The sequence below is a fragment of the Psammomys obesus genome, unplaced genomic scaffold (genome assembly GCF_907164565.1).
Source record: "Psammomys obesus unplaced genomic scaffold, mPsaObe1.curated_primary_1811, whole genome shotgun sequence".
Lineage (NCBI taxonomy): Eukaryota > Metazoa > Chordata > Mammalia > Rodentia > Muridae > Psammomys > Psammomys obesus.
In genome coordinates, this window is record NW_026596034.1 from 34600546 (window position 1) to 34620384 (window position 19839).

The 19839-nt window shown below is 52.8% G+C and overlaps 1 protein-coding gene across 1 annotated transcript in view; it reads left to right on the plus strand.

Moving 5' to 3' along the window:
- Necab2 (N-terminal EF-hand calcium binding protein 2) overlaps nucleotides 1-15131 on the plus strand; it is a 25687-nt gene extending 10556 nt beyond the window's left edge. Inside the window, exons 3-10 of the mRNA XM_055621426.1 lie at nucleotides 4638-4774; nucleotides 7594-7712; nucleotides 7815-7894; nucleotides 10103-10156; nucleotides 10640-10752; nucleotides 13076-13153; nucleotides 13967-14058; nucleotides 14355-15131. Coding sequence (XP_055477401.1) covers nucleotides 4638-4774; nucleotides 7594-7712; nucleotides 7815-7894; nucleotides 10103-10156; nucleotides 10640-10752; nucleotides 13076-13153; nucleotides 13967-14058; nucleotides 14355-14383 — 702 coding nt within the window. The 3' untranslated portion in view covers nucleotides 14384-15131. The remainder of the gene's footprint in view (nucleotides 1-4637; nucleotides 4775-7593; nucleotides 7713-7814; nucleotides 7895-10102; nucleotides 10157-10639; nucleotides 10753-13075; nucleotides 13154-13966; nucleotides 14059-14354) is intronic.
- Nucleotides 15132-19839: the final 4708 nt, after the last annotated feature.

Here is a 19839-nt window from a genome sequence, read left to right on the forward strand (position 1 = left end):
GTGTGTGTGTGTGTGTGTGTGTGTGTGTGTGTGTGTGTGTGTGTGTGCTGCTCTCGTACCACAGCCATGGGTCCTGGGGATTGAACTCAGAGTGTCAGAACTGACCACAGGTGCCTTCACCTGCTGAGTCCCCTCGCTGGCCCTTTTCCCTGTTTCTGATTTTCTAATTCAACTTTCTTGTGGGATAGCAGAAAGCTAACTTTTTATACTGCCTAGTATCTTCTCGTTTAATTCTTGTTTTTCTATTGTTTTTTCTTCTACATATTTTTATCTTTTGTTTGCTGCATTTAGACTTTTATTGTATTTTTTTATTATATCAAATAATAGGTATTCAGTAAAGCAAAGTTCAGAAAACAAACTCTGAAGTGCCAGGTTCAGATTACTATTCATCCAGAACCTCGACGATGGAGAAAGTTTTGGTGGATGATTCTTGCAATTTTTTAATGTGTAGTTTTTTTAATTTCTAAAAAAAATATTTTTAAGTGCCCTCAAAGGCCAGAAGAGGGTGTCAGATCCCCTGAAACCAGAATTACAGGGGATTGTGAGCCAACCAGTGGGTGCTGGGAATCACCAGAAAGCAGCTGGTACTCAAAACGACAGAGCCATCTCTCCAGCCCCAATATTTTCAATATACTGTCTGAAAAGTTTAATTTGCTGCCTTTTACCTAATATTTTAACACTTTCTCTGTAATTTTTAAGAGTGTCTATTTATTTATGTGTTTGTTTATATTTCTAGGCCAGGGTCTCATTTTAAAGCCCTAGATGGTTTTGAACTTCGAGAGATCCACCTGCCTCTGCTTCCAAGTACTGGGATTAGAGGTGTGTTCTAGTTAGGGTTACTGTTGCTATGACGAAACACCATGGCCAAAAGCAACGTGGGGAGAACAGGGTTTCTTTGGCTCACACGTCCACATCATAGCTCATCACTGGAGGAAGTCAGGACAGGAACTCAAGCAGGGTAGGAACCAGGAAACAAGAATTGATGCAGAAGCCACGGACAGTGCTGCTTACTGGCTTGCTTCTCTTCCCGTGTGATTCCCAGTCTGATTATTTATAAAACCCAGGACCAGCATCCCAGGGGTGGCAAAGCCTGCCATGGACTAGGCCATCACACATCAATAACTAATTAAGAAAATGCCCTACAGGCTTGCCTGCAGCCTGATCTTACGGAGGCATTTTCTCATTAGAGGGTCCCTCCTCTCAGGTGACTCTAGCCTGTGGGAAGTTGACATAAGTGCTACCACAGCTGGCCCAGAGGGTCGCTTTAAATGTTCCTACTTGAATTTACTAATTTTTCATTTATGATTGGGCGTATCAGTTGATTTCTAAGATTTTGCCATTATAAGTATATCCACATTGCGTGTATATACATAGCATACTATGACTGTCACCCAGTGCATATAGATAGATCTGTTCGCTCCTTACTCTATTCTTAAGGGCCGACTATCAGAACTGGAGGGTTACTGGGCCAGAGAATATGAACAAGAGGCTGGAGAGATGGCTCAGAGGTCACGAATGCTCGCTGCTCTTTCAGAGGACCTGAGTTCCTCTGGTTCCCTGCTCACAACCTCTTCTAACTCCCTTCTCTTCTGGCCTCCACAGGCACCTGGAAAAATCAAAAGAAAGTCTTCAAAAGAACACAAACAAGCTTAATGTAGGGATACACACCTGCCCATCCTACCCACTCCCCCGGCAGGAGGATTGCTGTGAGGGCCAAGCCAGCCAGAGACCTTGTGTCAAAACAGAAAAAATGATGTGATGAGTTGAAGCCCCTTGACACTCAGCCTACTTTTTTTATATAACAGCTGGGTCCCTGTCACCAAGGTCAGCAAGGCTCAGGGCAGCCTCTGCTCCAATCCCAGAGATGTAATAACAGCCTGGCCGCACATTCCGTCCCCAGCCTCCTTATCTCTTGTCGTGTTTTCTCATTTGAGCCCTAGCGTCCTGGCGGCTTTGCAGCTGGTCCTGTCTGCCTGATTGAGTGTGATTGCAGAACCTTCTGCTCCAGCTTCTCTCTGCAAAGCCTTTGCTGCTCTGATAGGGTGCACCCCGGCCGCCTCTTGTTTAATCAGCTCCGGAATGGTGTCTGCACCCGGGGGACTGGGGCTGCCTTTCTTCATTATGAGCGTTCCATCTCAGCTGATGGCTCTTGTTCTTCCTCAGTTTCGGTCTTTCTTCACTTCCTTTATGCTCTTTTTTTGATGCTCTGTTCTGCTTCATTGATTATGACTTGGAAGATAAAAATCTTTATTTTCATCTTACTAATGGCTTCTGAAGCCAGGAGTGGTGACATACACATTTAATCTCAGCATTTGGGAGGCAGAGGCAGGTGGATGTTTGTGAGTTTAAGTCCAGCCTGGTCTACATAGCAAGTGCAGGCCAGTCAGGGCTACACAGTGAGACCCTGCCTCAAAAGACAGACAGACAGACACACACACACAAATGTCTGCAAACATCTTCAATCTTATTCTTAGATCATTGAAAGTCATTTCCTGTTCACTTTGGGGATGAGGGAATTCTGAGATGGAAGATATAGTCTCAATAGTTTATTAACTTAATCTGGTCATTGAGACAGCTCAGCTGGTCAATGAGCTTACCACAAAACCTTAGACCTAAGTCCAATGGTGGTGGAGGGAGAGAACAGACTCCCACAGGTTGTCCTCTGACCTCCATGCATCAAGCACACACACACATAATCACACATGTGAATAAATACAAGTGAACTGTTAGTGCCTAACATGTTTCCTTCTTTACCTCTGAAGCCACTGCTCACACAGCTTCCCTCTTGGGGGATCCACGGCTCAGGCCTGGTTGTTAGGGGAGATCCTCCATCGCAGTCTGCAGGGCCACCTAGCAAATGCTCTGCGGGGCTCCGGACGGCTCCCATTGTCCTGCAAATAGCTTTGTCACAGGGTGCCTGCAGAACAGCCCTTCTGACCCTTCCACTGAGAAGCTGCTCTCTTGGCTCCTGGTGGAGGAGAAATGCTGGCTCCCCCAGAAGGTGGCCTATCTTTGGAATTCACTTTTTTTTTTTTTCTCTCTTTTGCAGTTACTGACTGCCTTGTCATGCCCTAGTCTGATTGCTGTGAACATACTTCTCCAGGCCTGTTCAGGGCCTTTCTAGAAGCTTTTATTTTTTTTCCCTGGGGGTTTGGGGTTTTTGTTTGTTTGTTTGTTTGACCACATTCTGTCAGCTTGCTCATTTGGAGGGATTCTGGTATAAGAGTCCATTGCTCTCTAAGCCGTGTGTGTGTGTGTGTGTGTGTGTGTGTGTGTGTGTGTGTGTGTGGCATCTGGTTAGCCAGGAGATGCTTGTACCTCAGGCTGAGATGTCTATTCCACCAGGGTCTGCCCATAGTGGCGCCGAGCCAGGCCTGGGACAGAACGTCCACATTCCTGTACCCCCCTAGTGCTGCCCCCCACGCCTTGTTCCTCAGGCTTTCTGTCTCCCAGCCTTGTTTCCCAGTCTGTAATTATTGCTAATTAATTCCCAGTCAGAGTGATGGATAGTTTAATTTGCTTTCCTTGAGAGCCTTGTTTTCCCCTGCTTTGCCAGGGTCTGGGCAGAGTTCCAGTGTGGAGGGGGAGGGGTGGCTCCAGAGGGGGAAGTCTCGGTTGAGGTCTAGAAACTATCCCAGCCCTCACTGACCCTAGAAAGCCAAGCTTTTCTCACCTTCTCTGCAGCCTTCTGCAGAGGCAGGAATCTGGTCTCCCCAGGAGAGGCACTGCCACAGACCTTATGGCAGAGTCTGCAGGCAAGCCTCTCACCCCCTCTCTGCAGAGCTTTCTCCTCACCATGTGTGCCTGCCCACCTCTCTGCGCCCTCTGCTTTTGCCCCCTCACTCCTGAGGGGATTTCCTTGGGAGCCATTTAACTCTCTTGCCTACATTGATTCTCTTCAGTTATTTGTCTGTACAGCAGAATGAAGACTCAGGGGCTCAAAGACTTTTTCTTATAGAAGGAAGAAGGGAGTAGAGGCCCGAGGCCGTCTCTCCTGGTGCTTTCTGTCTACTGCAGCAATAGAAACACCACCACCAGTAACTCAACATTACCATCTCCCTCACCATCACCATCTCCATCACTATCATCACCACCACCATCAGCATCACTATTATTAACACCATCACCACTATCCCCACCCCCACCATCACCATCATAACTGTCATCAACGTCATCACCACCCCATCATCATCATCATCATCATCACTATCATCACCACCGTTATCATTGTCATCACCGTCACCAACAACTCCATCGCTGTCTTCACCATCATCATTGCCATCATCAGTCCACCAATACCACTGTCACCATTATTATCACTGTCACACTGCCACCACCTTTAACAGCACAGCTAGCGTCTCCTGTCTGCCCTGTGATACGCTGTGCCCGGTATCTTACACTGATGCATACAATGTAAGATGGCACCACTGCTCTCTGGGCTTGGAGAGGTGATCGGAATGAAATGGGAGGCCCAACTTTGGCCTCTGAACCTGGGGACCCTGCTTGGTATACTCTGCGGACTCTAAAATGCAGGAGGTGAGGCGGGGCCCCACAGTGCCAAGCAGAGACATTAGCCCAAGGTGGTGTCCCGAGCCCCCTTGCCAACCCACATTCAGGTTCTCTCCCGATGCCCCCAGGTGTATGAAGGTGGGAGCAACGTGGACCAGTTTGTGACCCGCTTCCTTCTGAAGGAAACAGCCAATCAGATCCAGTCGCTGCTCAGCTCCGTGGAAAGTGCTGTGGAAGCCATCGAAGAACAGACCAGCCAGATCCGGTGTGTCAGCGGGACATACTGGGGTACCCACAGCAGCCTGACTCTTCATGCACCTCAGAGCTGGGTGACGCTGGGCAAGTTGCTGCACCTCTCTGTGCACTCCCCCAGTTTCTCCAGCTGCAATGTGAGAACAGACTTGGGGCCTGAGGCTTACATGGGACAGACCCACGCTTAGGAGAATGGCTGGTTCGGGACATGCACCACGGAGGCCCCCTAGATCTTGCCACAGTTCTCCTTGTTCACACAACTATGTCCTGCTGCCTGGCCCCCTTCTGAACAATGGAAATTAGTTTGGGAAGTGGTATCTGGCTGTAGGTGGGGGACACAAAAGCCACATGCCAGAAGAGTGTCAGGAGGGAAGTATGTGGCTCCCCAAGGGCTCACTTCTTTGTTTCCTGGAATGCTGGGGAGGTTGAAGGATCTACTGAAGGCAGGGTAGGGCCAAACTAATGCTGAAGGAGACTCTGGAGAGGAGTTCAAGGTGTTGCTCTTTTGGTCTCTGGGCCCAGAGGCAAGCACTTCGGGTTTCTCATGGGCATTGTGGGTACTGTGTGACCGGTGCCTGGACTGGGACTCTTCAGTCTTTGTAGCTAAGAAGGGCCTGCTCAGCTTTGAGCCCACCCAAACGTTGCCTATGTCTAGCTGAGCAAACTTCGTTGTGCTAGGGGCAGTAAAGGGAAAATGGGACCCCGCACAGGAGGGCAGCTGCCTGGAAGCCTACACCCATGTGCTGTCCAGCCTCTGCTTTCCCTGTGTCCAACTTCAGGGTGCCTGGGGGAGTCATAGTGTGACCAGGATGTCCTTTTGCCCTGGGGAGGGGTTAGAACGGGAGTCATTTGGTCAGTGAGAACTTCAATCAGATAGGCTTGTGAGGGTCTCTTAATGACACCGCTGCCAAATATGTTTGCTGTCAGCACTTGGAAGCATAATTCATGTCTCTGTATCTGTGGAAAGCCTTGCAATCCCTAGTCCCCTGTGTCAACAGCCACCATTCTGGGAACAGACAGCTTTCCCTTTACTGATTTATTATTATCATCTTAATCAAACTTAGCCTTTTCCTCCTGCTGTAGACAGATAGCGGCCCTGGACAATTTTCCTGGATGCCTTCCTACGCTATGAGGCTCCATCCATGGTTGCATGAGCCTACCCCTAGCAGGAGGGGTAACTCTGGGGTGTCAGTGGAAGGAGTGCGTGGTGTGTCTTGATGGGAGCCCTGTTCCACACTCATAGACACTTCCAACTGCTCCACATCTCAACCCTTTTGGCTCCAGGCCCCGAGTTCCCTGGGGCTACCCTGTGTCTCCAGCCCTGGAGCAGAACCCAAGGGTGCTGTGTTCCGGGAAAAGCTGCTATGTAAACCCTCCCACTCAACTCTTCAGGGCCTGAGGGACACTGAATTTGTTACGGAGATGTGATTGACAGCTTAGAGCTTCCACTAGCCTTATCTCCCTGGGGGAGCGGAACCGGCTTCCTCAACACGGGGAAAGACTTGCTCAGCTTTCAGGGGTCACGAACACAGATTTCAGAATGTTCTAAAGGGTTCAGGCATGGGGGGGGGTGCGTGTCAGGCGCACACCAGGTTGACTATGTCTGTAGTCAGTCTTGCAAGGTCTCTCTTTGAGCATAAGGAATTGGCTATTGACCCTGTATTTTTGGAGACCCTGCTGTCAGTCACTGTGCTAGAGGTGCCGGGTGCCAGATGAGTGTGTGCATGGAGAAGGAAGGATATGTGGGGACAAGAGATGAAGTCTGGCTCAGGCCAGGCTCAGAGGTTTTTTGTTGTTGTTGTTTTTCTGCCCTTTTTGGGGGTGTGGGCGGGCAGTCTCATAAACCCAGGTCTTCCATCCCAGAAGTCATAGCATAGTGGCCTCTACTGAAGTAGGGAGCAAGGAAGAGAGGTGGTGTCTCCTCAGCCTGGGCGCAGCCTGTACCAGCTGGAAGCCTTGAGGTCTGCCAGATAGGTGCCTGGCCCAGCCTTTCATCAGCCATGGAAAGAAGCCTGTGGGGCACAGGGCCTGGGCGCTAGAGTCCTTCTGTGGAGCTGGCCACATGGTCTTGGCCACGTCACCTGCCTCATGGGTGGTGTTTCTCCTCTGAGAAAATGACACCCTGTAGCCGGACTTTGCTACTTTGTGGGTTCTTCTTTTTCCCACCTTTTATATCCTTCCCCCCATTCAATCCACCTGTCACTAGATAGAAGAGGAAGAATGATAGAGGAGAGACCCCTGAATCTAATTTCTTAGTTCCACCCCCCTCATTTCACCCCTATCTATCACTAGATCGGAGAGAATCGAAGAGGCACGAGAGAGATAGCAATCTCTGAATCTAAGTTCTTTCTTCTTGTTTCTTCTTTGAGCACCACTGCAAACAAGCCCCCCGAATGACCACCAACCACCGACCATACCTGTCGGGGCTCTAGCACTTATAGACCCTCTGAAAAATTCCCAGAATTCCAACCATCAAACAATGGCAGAGAATATCTGCAGCTAGCAAGACCACGCCTCTGCTAGAGCAGAAGGCAAATCATTGTCAGCTGCTGTAAAGCAGCCCCACATCCCCACACCTGAGACTAAAACGAAACTTTAAAAAAATAATAGTATTTCTGTGCGCATGTGTTTTGTTTTTGTTTTATTTTAAAACAAAGTTCCAGAATTCTCACTACACCACTCTGCCCATTCTACAGACATGGGTCCTTGGGGCAGGTCCATGCACATTTCAGGACACAGCGCCTTGTAAGTGCACAATGAATCCGGTATAGAGGTGGCGATGGTCCCACAGTTGCCCTCATTAACGCCATCTTTCTCCTCTACGCATTGCAGACAGGACCACTGCCAACCCAGCCATGGCATCACCGAGAGCCGTTATGGAGGACCCAGCCCTCCCTACATGGCCAACCACAAGCTTGTGGCCCCGGAGCCGGTGAAGAGCCTGCCTGTGGGTAAGCAAGCAAGATTACTCAAGGCCCTCCAAGGGGACCTTGGTCGGGGTTCTGCCCTTTCAGGATGGCCCTGCCCACCGCCAAGGTCTCTTTCTTTCTCAGCCACAGGGGAGACAAAGGAGGAGGGGCTGGAGGGCCAGATAAGCCGGTTGGCAGAGCTGATTGGGAGACTGGAGAGCAAGGTAGGCCCGCCCCACCCCTATCAAACCGTTCTCCAGCCCTTTCCATTTTAGAACTTGGAGGGAAGTTGAGACATCCTGGTGTGTTGCCGGTTGTAAGAGAGCTTGGACCGGAGCCCTGGTCCTGACTGTGGGAGGGCAGGCAGCATTCCAGGAGCAGAGTAACCAGCAGGGTCCTGTGCCATGGACCTTTCCAGGAAAGCTGGCTCCTAGACCGATGGTAAAAAAGCAAGTGGAAGTGAGAGCCAGGGACGGTTCAGGGCAGATTCCAAACAGGAGGATACTGACCACGCAAATACAGCCTGGACGTGTGGAGCAGACCAGCTTATGCAGAGACGCCTCTAGGGACAGTGTGTGACTTTACAGAACTCTCAAAGGGGCTTGCGGATGGCGGGCTTAGGTGTTCCTCCGCTGGAGGTGGGTTTTTGCTATTTGCCCTTGAGTCAGTGGCTTACCCTCTCTGAGCCTGAAAGTCCTGCTCTGATGACAGGGGAGACAGTCAGGAGATCAGTGTTCCCCACAAAGGCGCCGGTGGCTCAGGTCAGAGTCCGCTGTCCCAGCGAGCACCTAACATTAGCCATGTTAGCGCTGCTAGCCACCCTTTACCAAATTCCCCACACGTGTGCGCGCAGGACTCCTACGCACCTGCCTACACCGCGCGACAGGTGTGTCAGAGCCCTGAGATTGAGGTAACGTTTCTTCTGTTTTTCTGTATTTCTTTTGCAACGAGCGCCGGTGCTTAGCGGGGCTTGGGTGTTCGTTCTGAGGGACTGGGTGTGTGTGTGTGTGTGTGTGTGTGTGTGTGTGTGTGTGTGTGTGTGTATGTGTGTGTGAAGCATGGGCCTTCTCACTGGACTGCTGTCCGACAGGAGGGAAGACAGTACGGCCCCGCCAGCTGCAGGGCTGTGGCACAAGCAGGGGTCCCCCTCCCACGCCCCTTTTAAGCCGGCTGCCCGGGGTGAGAGCAGCGCGGTGGGGACCTTGTGCCCGGTTGTCATAACAACTCAGTGGGGGCCCCAGGAGGGAGGCGCTTTGAAGTTTATTTTTAGCACCCCGGTCGCCCTAACAACCAGGCTTGTTGGTAACCAGGAGCACCTAGGCGTCCTGGAGATGGGGCGGGGTCCTCCAAGGTGTCTGATTGGCCTAAGCACAAACATGGGGCCAGTTCAAGCCAGCTCCGGGCTCCGCCCCCAGCTGTTCCGACAGGGCAGCAGGTCTGAGTACTGCTGGGTTCATCTGACTACGGAGAGGCCAAAGGGTTCCCGGTTGGACCCCCAGCCTTCCAGAAGCAGCCCGTGTACCCGTTAAGTGATAAAAAGGAGCTTGAACACGTCTTGTCCGCGGAGCACTTTCTTGAGATGTGTGGACAAGAAGGCGGTCAAGGCTGGGGATGTGATTCAGAGGCCACTGGCCCCCTGCCGCTGCTTTCTTGCTGCTTTCTTTAACGGGATGGGCCTCTTGCACGTGTATGTGCACGCCGGTTGGCAGGGCAGACAGGCTCTGAGGCTGTGATTGTTGAGGTGCCCACTGTGAGGGAGGAAGAATGGAGCTTTGTCAGGTGGAGAAGAGGCCAGGTTTAAACCCAGACTCTAACGCTTAGACCATTTGGGGGAACCTTTGGGGCCCGGGGTTCCGCCCTGTGATAATGCCTGAACACCAGTGTGTGCTTGGGTGACAGGTACCCCTGACCCACAGAGCTGGACCGGCTGCTGCCTTCACAAAGCACACAGCAGGCAGCAGCTGGCGCCGGTAGGCTGGGGAATAACATTTCTATGGAAAGCTTTCAGTTCAGGGCTTTGGGGCAGGCAGCGCGCAGGCCATCCTGTGCAGACCGTGGCTCATGGAGAACCCGAGGTCACTGCTAGAGGTGAGGTATGCGAGTTAAGGGGCCTTAGGGCTTTTTATGAAATAGTGGTAAAAATAGTATCCCGATTTGGGGCCCCTAAGTTTTTGTTACTAAGATTTCCCTGCCCCAGCCATATACCCTAAGTTTATTGGTCTCTGAACCTCCCAGTGCTTCAGAGATCTGGGCTTTAAGGAACTCTGCCATTTCCCTGGCTCACTGGTTCCAGGGTGCGCTCTGAGGCTTCTCTGTGCCTGGGAGCTAAGTAGCCTTGCCCACTAGGCCTGGCCCTGGGAGCCCAGGGGCTGTAATCCTGAGGCTGCCTGGTGCCCCCTCCCTGAGTCCCAGGCATCGCTGTTTTGTTCCAGACTCTCTGGTTTGATCTGCAGCAGCGCCTCTCGGATGAAGAAGGCACCAACATGGTAAGGCCCTCTCCGCCCCTGTCCTCTGACCTGTCCTTCCAGCCTTCTGAGGAGTGTTGTAGCTCCATGTCTCTGGCTACCCTTCTCTGCCCTCCCCTCCCCAAGGGACACGGTGAGCCTTGGCTCCGGGACTCTGAGGAGGAAAAAAAAAAGCATTTGGCCTGGTGTGGAGCAAGCATCTGGCCCGCTCTGTCATCAGGCTGTGCGTTTTTTGGTTGGAAAGGTAGCCTGCTGGCCACTGGCTGTGCCTCTCGGTGGGGCCCTTCAGCCTTCTCACTGCCCTGTTTGTGGGGCCCCACAGGGACTTTACCCATTTGGCCTTTAGCTGACTTGCACGTGTAAGAATAAGACATGTGGAGGCTTTATTTTGACCCCATGGTCTTGACCTCTCAGAAGCAAGGCATAGGCTGCCGGGATTTGAACTGTGCCCACGTGGCTGGGTAAGGGCCCGGCCCACATGTTCACTCCCACTTTGGCTCACAGCACCTGCAGCTGGTCAGGCAGGAAATGGCCGTGTGCCCTGAGCAGCTGAGCGAGTTCCTGGACTCCCTGCGACAGTACCTCCGGGGCACCGCTGGAGAAAGAAACTGCTTCCAGTAAGGGAGGATCGCTTTCTGCATGGCTTGGTGGTGGCCTTGTTGGGGAGGGGGGGCTGCAGGGGGATGGGGAGACTGGCAGTGGTGAGACCTGGCAGAGCCAGCCCCTCCCCTAGGGAAGCCGAGACAGTGGGGCTCAGCTTCATCCCAGCTGTAAGCTCACCCCCAGGCCTAGATTTACTCATCCATCAAGCAGGCAGTGTGTTGGGAATAGAATGATGTCCTGGCTGAGGCCGTTCTGGTTCACACTCGGCTTCAGAGACCTGGTAAAGGATCAGCCCTATTGCATGGGAGAGGCCAGACCACCTAGGCACATTGTCTGTGGGAGTCGTGTCAGCTCTGTGGTGCCTGCGGGTGTGCCACGTTATCGGTCCGGAGGACCCCAGGGAGGACAGGGCTCCATGAGGTGCTGTGCAGATAGTTGTTTTAGTTTGCTGTGCTGGGGCTGAACCAGAACTCTTGTGGGTGCTGGGCACACGCCATCTCCCTAGCAGCATCCCAGCCCTTGCCACGGTTCTTAAAGGAAGAGGGGAAGGAAACTCCACCCTTTATCCTCAGCTAGTCCTTCCTGGTTCTGTTGCCCCCCCCCCCAGTTCTTCTTGAAGGATGGGACCCTGAGACGGGGTCTTCCTGTTGTGTCTTCCATACCCAAGCCTGCCCTGCTGTGCCTTCCTCGTGAGAAGCCATCTTCAGCCAGGCAAAGGCTCCATCATCCTGTGGTAGCCACAGTCCTATGGGCCCAGCTGTCTGTGGTAAACTTTGCTGTGCCTGGAGAGTCCAGAGCAGATACCTGCCTGCCATAGAGCCATGGCTGGCAGGCACCCCCATCCACTCAGCCAGAGCCCTGAGTACACGTGCAGATTCTAGGCTGGCACATAATGAGCTAAGGATGAGGCGGCAGTGGTGTTCCTCGCTTCTCTTGAATGGCTTGATCTGGAATCACACAGCCTTTGTCTGAAAGAGAGTCACCTCCTTGAGAGATTCAGGGGCATTTCTGCCACATGTGAGAAAGAAAGGCAGCCAGGGGCCTAGAGGGGCTGGTGGGGACAAGGACAGTAATGCGTGGGCCACATGGTCACACTGCTGCCCCAGCCACCAGGATCTGCACCATGTAAGATGGAGTGACATCCCAGGTCGCTCAAGGGATGTGCCTGAGCTGCAGGTCAATTCAGTCTGGAACAGTACCTCCCTGAGCTTCAATTTCCTCTTGTCAGCCCAGGTCTGGGCTTCCTGGGGTTGTCTTAAGGATTGAAAGAGGCAGGAGAGTGAGTACTGCATAGGCTGGGTGCTTTGGTTTGAAAACCAGGTGTGTATAGGTGTGTTAAGGTCAGAGATCAGTCTTGAGTGTTGTTCCTGAGTTGAGTGCCCAGCCTCTCTGTGTGTGTGTATACATATCGGGTTGGGGTGTGGGGTCTGCCTTAGTTAGGTTTCTATTGCTGTGATGGAACACCATAGCCAAAGCCACTTGAGGAGGAAAGGGTTTATTTCATTTGCACTTCATAAAAGGAAGGCAGGGGAGGGATTCAAACAGGGCAGGAACATGGAGGCTGGAGCTGATGCAGAAGCCATGGAGGGGTGCTGCTTAGTGGCTTGCTCAGCCTGCTTTCTCATAGGATGCAGGACCACTAGCCCCAGGCATGACACCTCCCCCATCAATCACTAAGAAAACGCCCTAAAGGGTTGCCTGCATTATAGAGGTGTTTTCTCCCATCCAAGTACAAGCCAGGCCTGACCCTGCTTAGCTTTCGAGATCAGGCGTGTTCAGGATGGTATGGCTGTAGACTATAGAGGCATTTTCGTAGCTGCGGCTCCCTCCTTTCAATGCCCTAGCTTGTGTCAAGTTAACATAAAAACTAGCCAGCACAAGGCCAGGGGCTAACTTGCTGGAGTTAGTTCTCTCCTTCATTGTGTAGGTTCTGGGAATCAAACCCGGGTCATCGAGCTCTGTTTCAAGCACCTTCATCTTTGAGCCATCTTTCTGGCTCCCACATTGATTATCTTGAGACCGGATCTGACGTTTTTTTTTTTTTCGCATGGATTCTGGGAGTCGAACTTAGGTTTTCAGAGTCATGTGCAGTTGAGCTATCTCCCCCGCCCCCTACACCAGGTGTTTTAAATGCATCTTAAATCCTGCTCTCTGTGTGGGCCATGGTGAGGTAGGTAGCATGGTGGCTGCCCATCGGAGTCAAGTTGTCGTGGTCCCTGGTGTCTCCAGCTCCCATTGCCCTGTGGAGGTACCAGTGGGGAAGAGAGTCTGAAGACTGTGGTGTGGGTCTGTGGGCAGTCACTGCCCGCCGCAGATGTGCGTGTCACTTCTCTGCAGCGTTGCCGCGGTGAGGATGGCAGACGGCCTGACCTTTGTCATCTACGAGTTCTGGGAGACAGAGGAGGAGTGGAAGAGGTTCGTGCAGCCCTGCCCCCTACCCCATGATATGCCAGAGTGGGGCCGACTGTCTCTAGGCTCCTGTTCCCTTGACCCGGAGGACCATCAGAGGAGAGGGCGGGGAGGATGGTGAAGAGCCGGGCTTCTGGTTGCAGAGGCTTCTTCCAGGCAAGCTTCCTTTCCTGGCCAGCTCATGCCGGTCACCAGAGGTTCTTAGACACAGAGACCCGGATCCAGACTCCCTATATGGCCCCACACAGGTGAATCTCTGCTCTAAGGACTCAGTTTCCCACAGCCTCTCTGGCCCTCAGCACCTGCCTGCGTTATTCAGGCGCTGGGTCCTGGAGCCTTGCTGTCAGAGCTGCTGAGTGTTGTGGGGCTGGCCACCTCGCCGACATCCCCACATGGAGACAGCACTGTGGAGGTTTCTAGTTCCCCATATACAACCCTGTCTGTCACAGAGTAGGAACAGGGGGTCACTTTTGCCCCTGTTCTTCCCGCAGTGAATGCCCAGGGCTGTGAGACTAAGGACTCAGGTGCTGCTGGGCAGAGTGAGCACACGAGGCTGGCTCTCAGACACAGCAGCTCAAGTCTCCTGGGGCTGTGCTGTCCCTGATGCTGGGGCTAAGCAGGGGGGGAAAGGGCAGGACTAGAGGTTTGATCTTGTTCCCGTGGGCAGTCTGGAGGCAAAGGCCTTCCTGGATGAGTGTTCACAAGGCCACACCCCTCTCCCAGACAGAGCAGGGCTAGACCTGAGCCCACACCTAAGGTTCCCCTCACCCCCGTTCCCCAAGATGTGCCCCCAGACTAACCTGTGCTCCCCGCTTGCAGGCACCTGCAGAGCCCTGTGGGCAAGGCCTTCCGACATGTCAAGGTTGACACACTGAGCCAGCCTGAGGCGCTCTCCCAGATCTCCGTGCCAGGTAGGGCAGGGACAGAACGGCCACTGGGGTGGGGTGGCCCAGATCTCTTAGCAGGGTCCCAGACCTATAGGGATTTCTTGCTTACTCCCCAACATCAGGAATCCTTATCCAGATGCAGGCTCCTGACCAAGCTTGGTGTGTAGACCAGGGTGAGGTCAGGTCACAGGAGAAGCTCACTGAAGGCCTCCCATATCCTCCACCTACCCCTGCCCACAGCCATGCTGGCCTCCAGGGAAGGGGCCTTGATCCCCCTAAGCCCAAGATCTGACCACCACTTCTCTCTCTCCTGCTTCCAGCTGCCTGGTGCACCTCAGGCCGAGACTGATCCCTCCCGAGGCGCCCTGTTAAGGAGCCTACTGCTGCCCAACCGCCCCTCCCCCACAGGACACTACCCCTTTTCTAGAGACTTTGGCAAACAGCTGTCTTTTCAGTATACTAATAAAAGGATACATACTTCCCCCTGCTGTGGCCCGGAGGAGGCCCCTCCCCTGGCATCCCCACACCTGACCTGACAGAGTGTACTGCCAGGATGCTGGCAGCACAAAGTTATTAGCAGGGATGGCTTCCCACCCCAGCCAGCCTCTGGCCTCCCTGACTTCTTCCTAGCTGAGGCCAGCAGGGCCCACCTCAGATAGGCAGGCGTCTTCCTTTTACCTCCCTCCTCTTCGATGGCCCTCTACCTAATAGGAGCTGTGAGACCCTGTAGTACCCAACCTAGGCTTGGGTAGAGCCCAGGTCCCCAGCCCAAGCTAGGACCACAGCCACCAAATAAAGTCTGATTAGGAACAGCGTGTCGTGTCTCTCTCCCTTCCCCAGCTGAAGGCAACTGGAGGGAGGAAGGAGATAGCTGGGGATGCCGTTGTGGGCAGCAGAGACTGGCTCTTAACCAGCCCTCCAAGCCTCAGTGTTCCTAGCTGTCAGTGGAGCAATGCTTTGGGGTAGGCATCTTGACAAGTGAGTTTGGGTGATGCCTGGGCTACCTCAACTGTAACAGTTCAGAGGAACAGTGAAGTGGGGCTGGCTGGGTCATTTGCAGGTTGACGGAACAGGGAATCAACAGAAGTTGGTAAGGGAGGGCCAGGCCACGGGGGAGACAATTGCATGTGAGCGGAGGGTGGCTGATCTTCAATGCCACCCTCCACAGATGGGTCCTCAGCCTAAATTGAAGCATCACTACTACACTAGGACTTAAGCTGGTCTCCCAGGAGCTGGGGGCAGAGGCCAGCACTCACCTTCATGCTCACCTGTCAGTCAGATTCTGCCCTTAAGATGCTCTTTGGAACTTCAGTTCTGGCATTCTACTCTGCTAGGGAAGAATGGGAGGGAGAAAGGCAGGACCACTATCTGTGCCTCCTTTCACCGCTGCCAGCAAAGCACGTGTGGAAAAGACCCTCCCCCCACCCCTGCTCCCTGGCAGGTCCTACCCTCCTCACAGTCAGATGCCAGCTGCTCACAAACCAACGAAGCCTGCTCCTAGAGAGAAGCAGATTCAGATCCCAGCTTCGGGCTCTAACTGGACTATCCCACAACAGCCTTGGCAATCCAGAGGCCACAAAGCCACCCCGAGATTGGTCAGGGATCACCTGGATCAGCGCAGGGAAGGCTCCTGCTGGCACTGGGAGCCTGAGGAGATAGCGCCCTCCCGGCCCAAGGCCGCTGCTTTCCCCCTCAGTTTGGCTGTTTGATAAATGAGGAGGCCGCTGCTTTGGGGGTACAGCTGAGGGCCCCCATATAGTAGAGCACATCACAGCTCTTCCACGTGCCACACTTTGCCCAAGTCCTCCAAAGTGCAGCACTGTGGAGTGGCAGGTTTCAGGATCTTCCCTGTTGGGAGGGGTGGGGACAGGCTCTGAGGCAATGTTCCCCTAACAGATTCTTCAGGGTCCACTACATTTACACTCTAGCCAGACACAGACCCAAGCTCCTGCCACGCGACATCACCCATTGTGCTCACCAGACCTGGTATGCCCAGAAGAAGACACACAGACACAGAGAGGGAAGGTTACTCACCAAGGTCACACGGCATGGTAGTACCTCAAGGAGATCCAAGTACAGAGCCTGCTGCGACCCACAATCCTGTGCCTGGCCCCACACCACAGCAGCGGTGTCTTGGGAGAACAGCTCCAGAGTCCTGTCAATATCTGTGCCTGCTTCCTCAAATAGTTCACGACAATAGTTCAAATAACCCAGCGAGTCTGCTCCTGTATACACAAAAGACACTGAGCTGAGCAGGGAGGATGCTCCGTGGGTAGAACATTTGCTAAGTAAGCATGAGGAACCGAGGTCAAATCCCCAGAACTCATGTTAAAAGCATGGCCGTGAATGCATGCAACCCCCGAATTGTGGAGGGAAGGTGCCTGGTACCAGGATGGGCAGAGACTAAGAACTCATTAGCTGACACAGCAAGCCAGCCTAGCTGACACAGCGAGCTTCTGGTTCTGTGAGAGAGCCTGTCTTAAAAAGTGAGGCGAAGAACAAAAAAGAAAGATACTGGAAGTCCGGCTCTGCCCTCCAGGTGTACACACTTTACCCCACACGAAACACCCACATGGAGAAAGGCTATTTGAGATAGACAGACACCTGACACAGCATTCATGGGGAGAACCAGATAAAACCCCGTGTTGCAATCCTACAGCAGAGTAGCACAGCAGCCCTGGGTCCCCGTACCCAAGGTGTCCTAGTTTTCTTTTCTGTTGCTGTAATAAAACACTTTGACCAAAAGCAACTTGGAGAGGAAAGTGGCTTTTGTTTTGTTTGTTTGTTGTTTTTGTTTGTTTCTTTTTTGTTTGTTGTTGTTGTTGTTGTTGTTGTTGTTTTTTTGCTTACATTTCCAGGTCACAGTTCATCAATGAGAAAACTCAAGGCAGAAAGCACAGAGCAAGGCTGCTTACTGGCTTGCTCAACTGGCTTTCTCATAAAGCCCAGGACTACCTGCCTAGGGAATGGTACTGCCCACAGTCAGCTGGGCCCTCCTACACCCATTAGCAATCAAGACAATTACCGACTTGTCTGCAGGCCAGTCTTATCTAGGCAGTTCCTCAGTTGAGGGTCCTCTTCCCAGTGACTCTAGCTTGTATCAAGTTGACAAAACTTGATATAACCAGCACACACTGTCCCCATCAGAGCTGACCCTGGTCTCCTGTATCCACAGTTTCAACATCTGGGATTCAGCTAACCACAGGTCAAATAAAAATCCTCACTGCTGCTGACATGCTCTGTGTACTCAGGCTGCAGTGCTTGTCATATGTTTATGGCACATACTCCCTAAACCGTGTGACCATTCGGGTGGCTCTCTTCTGGCGATAATCTAAAGAGACAGTAAAGAAATGGTGTGCAAGGTTCATATTCTGTACAGTACCTTTTATGTGAGAGACTCCCCGTCCACAGACAGATCCATGGAGTCTGGAGCCAGGGTCCCGTGGATTCAGAGGGACGGCTACCTTCAGTCACAATGAAGGATGCTGACACCTGCTACAACACACATAGACCTGGAAAACACTGCAAAAGTGAAGGATGCCAGACACACGTGGCCACGTATTATACAGTCCACAGGCAGGTTGACAGGTTGTGGCTGGGCCAAGGAAGAGGATGCTCAAAGGGTAGAGGGAGCCCCAGGAGGAGATGCCGCTCCAACACAGGACACATGCCGGATGCCCCGGAGCGGAGGGAGGCCTTGGAGTGATGGGCTGTGTCTCATGTCGTTCCTCAGGACCCCTTCAGCTCCTGACCTTCCTGCCTGGCTCGCTAGCCAGCTGCCTCATGCACACCCATGCCCTCTGCAGAGTGATCCTGTTTGGATCCTGTGGGCCCGTGTTCTGGCCGCTCCTGAGGCTGCAGGTAGCAGCCAAGGCTGCCCTGGCTACAGAGAGGTTCCCCTGGCACTCAGCATGCCCACTGCTTGTGTCTCTCGGGCAGGAGCGCCACATCCTTTGCCCATAATGTCAGTGGTGACATGGGGGGGGGTGTCTACACTCAACCACAGTTAATCATCTTTGATGGTGCTAGCGACTTCTGCTCCGTGCTGAAGACCCCCTTGGTGGGGGGGGGGGGGGGGGAGAAGGGGTCCTTCAGCTGCCCTTAGCTTTGTCTCATTGGAGGACAATAGGGCCTGAGAATGAGGGACAGGGAGGGAGAAAGGACAGGGAACTGGGATGCCACTGGCTGGAGCTTCTCTATGCTGTGACCTAAGGGTGAGCAAGGTTCAGAAAGGGTGCAGACTTCAAGAGGGCCACACAGCCTACAAGCCAAGCGACACACTCACAGGCCAGAGCCTGGGCCCAAGGCTGCCCCATGCACCCCTCCCATAGCCAGCTGCTGTCCAAACCTGAAAGCTACTTAGAACTGAAGCTGGCGATTCCCCAAGTCCTTTTCCCTCCACTTACTAGTTTGATGTCAGAGTGTAGTGTCCAGTTTGTATTTCTCTAATTGCATTGTATTATATGCTCTAATTATGCAGATCTGTGACTTATATCTGCTCCTGTTACAGAATTGAGATGGGTGCTTTGTCTCCAGAAGCAACATCCTGTCCCCTCCAGGGACAGGGTCCTCATCCTCACTTCTTCATGTGCCCTCTTCCCAGGCAAGCCCTTTGGCTGCAGGGAAACTCAGTGTTTCCTGCCGTTCTCAACCATCTGGGTCCCCATCATGACATTGCTCCAGCTGACTGGGATAACCTTTATACATTTGCTGTACACAGAACACCTGTCATACACACACACCCCAAAAAACCTGTTCCATCTTTCTGGGGAAAATGAGATGTTAGAACAGGTGCACACGCCTTTCCCGGGAGCAGAGCCAGTGGCTCAGCTCCAAAGCCATTTTCTTTCAGCCTCCTTCACTCAGGCCCCTACTACCCCTGCTTGGCCATTACTGAAACTTAGGGTTTCCATTGCTGTGAAGAGACACCGTGTCCACGGCAACTCTAGAAAAAGGAGAGCATTTAATGGGGGCTGGCTTATGGGTTCAGAGGTTTAGTTTATTATCACTATGGCGGGAAGCATGGCAGCATACAGGTAGACATGGTGCTGGAGAAGGAGCTGTGAGTTCTACTTGTTGATCCACAGACAGCAGAAGGAGACTGTGAGCCACACTGGACATAGCTTGAGCATATATAGCCTCAAAGCCCACCCCTACAGTGACATACTTCCTCCAGGGAGGCCACACCTACTCTTCCAACAAGGCCACACTTCCTAATAGTGCCACTCCCTATGGGCCAAGCATTCAAACACAGGAGTCTATGGGGGCCAAACCTGTTCAAACCACCACACCGAGTACAGCAAAAGGTCTCACAGGGGCCCAGCCTCCCTGGCCAGGGCTGTAAACCTTTAATTTACAATGATAGGCTGTCTGAACATTGCCTGTCCCAAGGAGCTGAGAAGTCCTTAGATACTCTGCAGGGCTTATTCTGGAAACCCATCCTTTTAGGAAAATCCTGAGCTCATTAATGAGGACATAGCAGATCACCCAGGGGTGATCAGAGGATGGAGGCAGACCCCTATGGCCACTGCACAGTGCAGAAAAACAAAGAGGAGGAGAAAGGGAATTCAAGCCCAAAGTAGTCTGGTCTCACAGAAGATCTTATGGGATGGGTGGGTTTGACTCCCCTGCTTTAGTGGACTCTGCAGTTAAACATATTGGAGGGGGAAATACATGACATCACACCAGGGCAGCCACATACAACCATCTGCTGCAGCATCTGCTCATGGCACAGCTAAGCCAGCAAGACGCAGAGGCCAAGAGAGGAGCGTGGGGTCAGGGCACAGGCATGAGGTAGAGAGATAA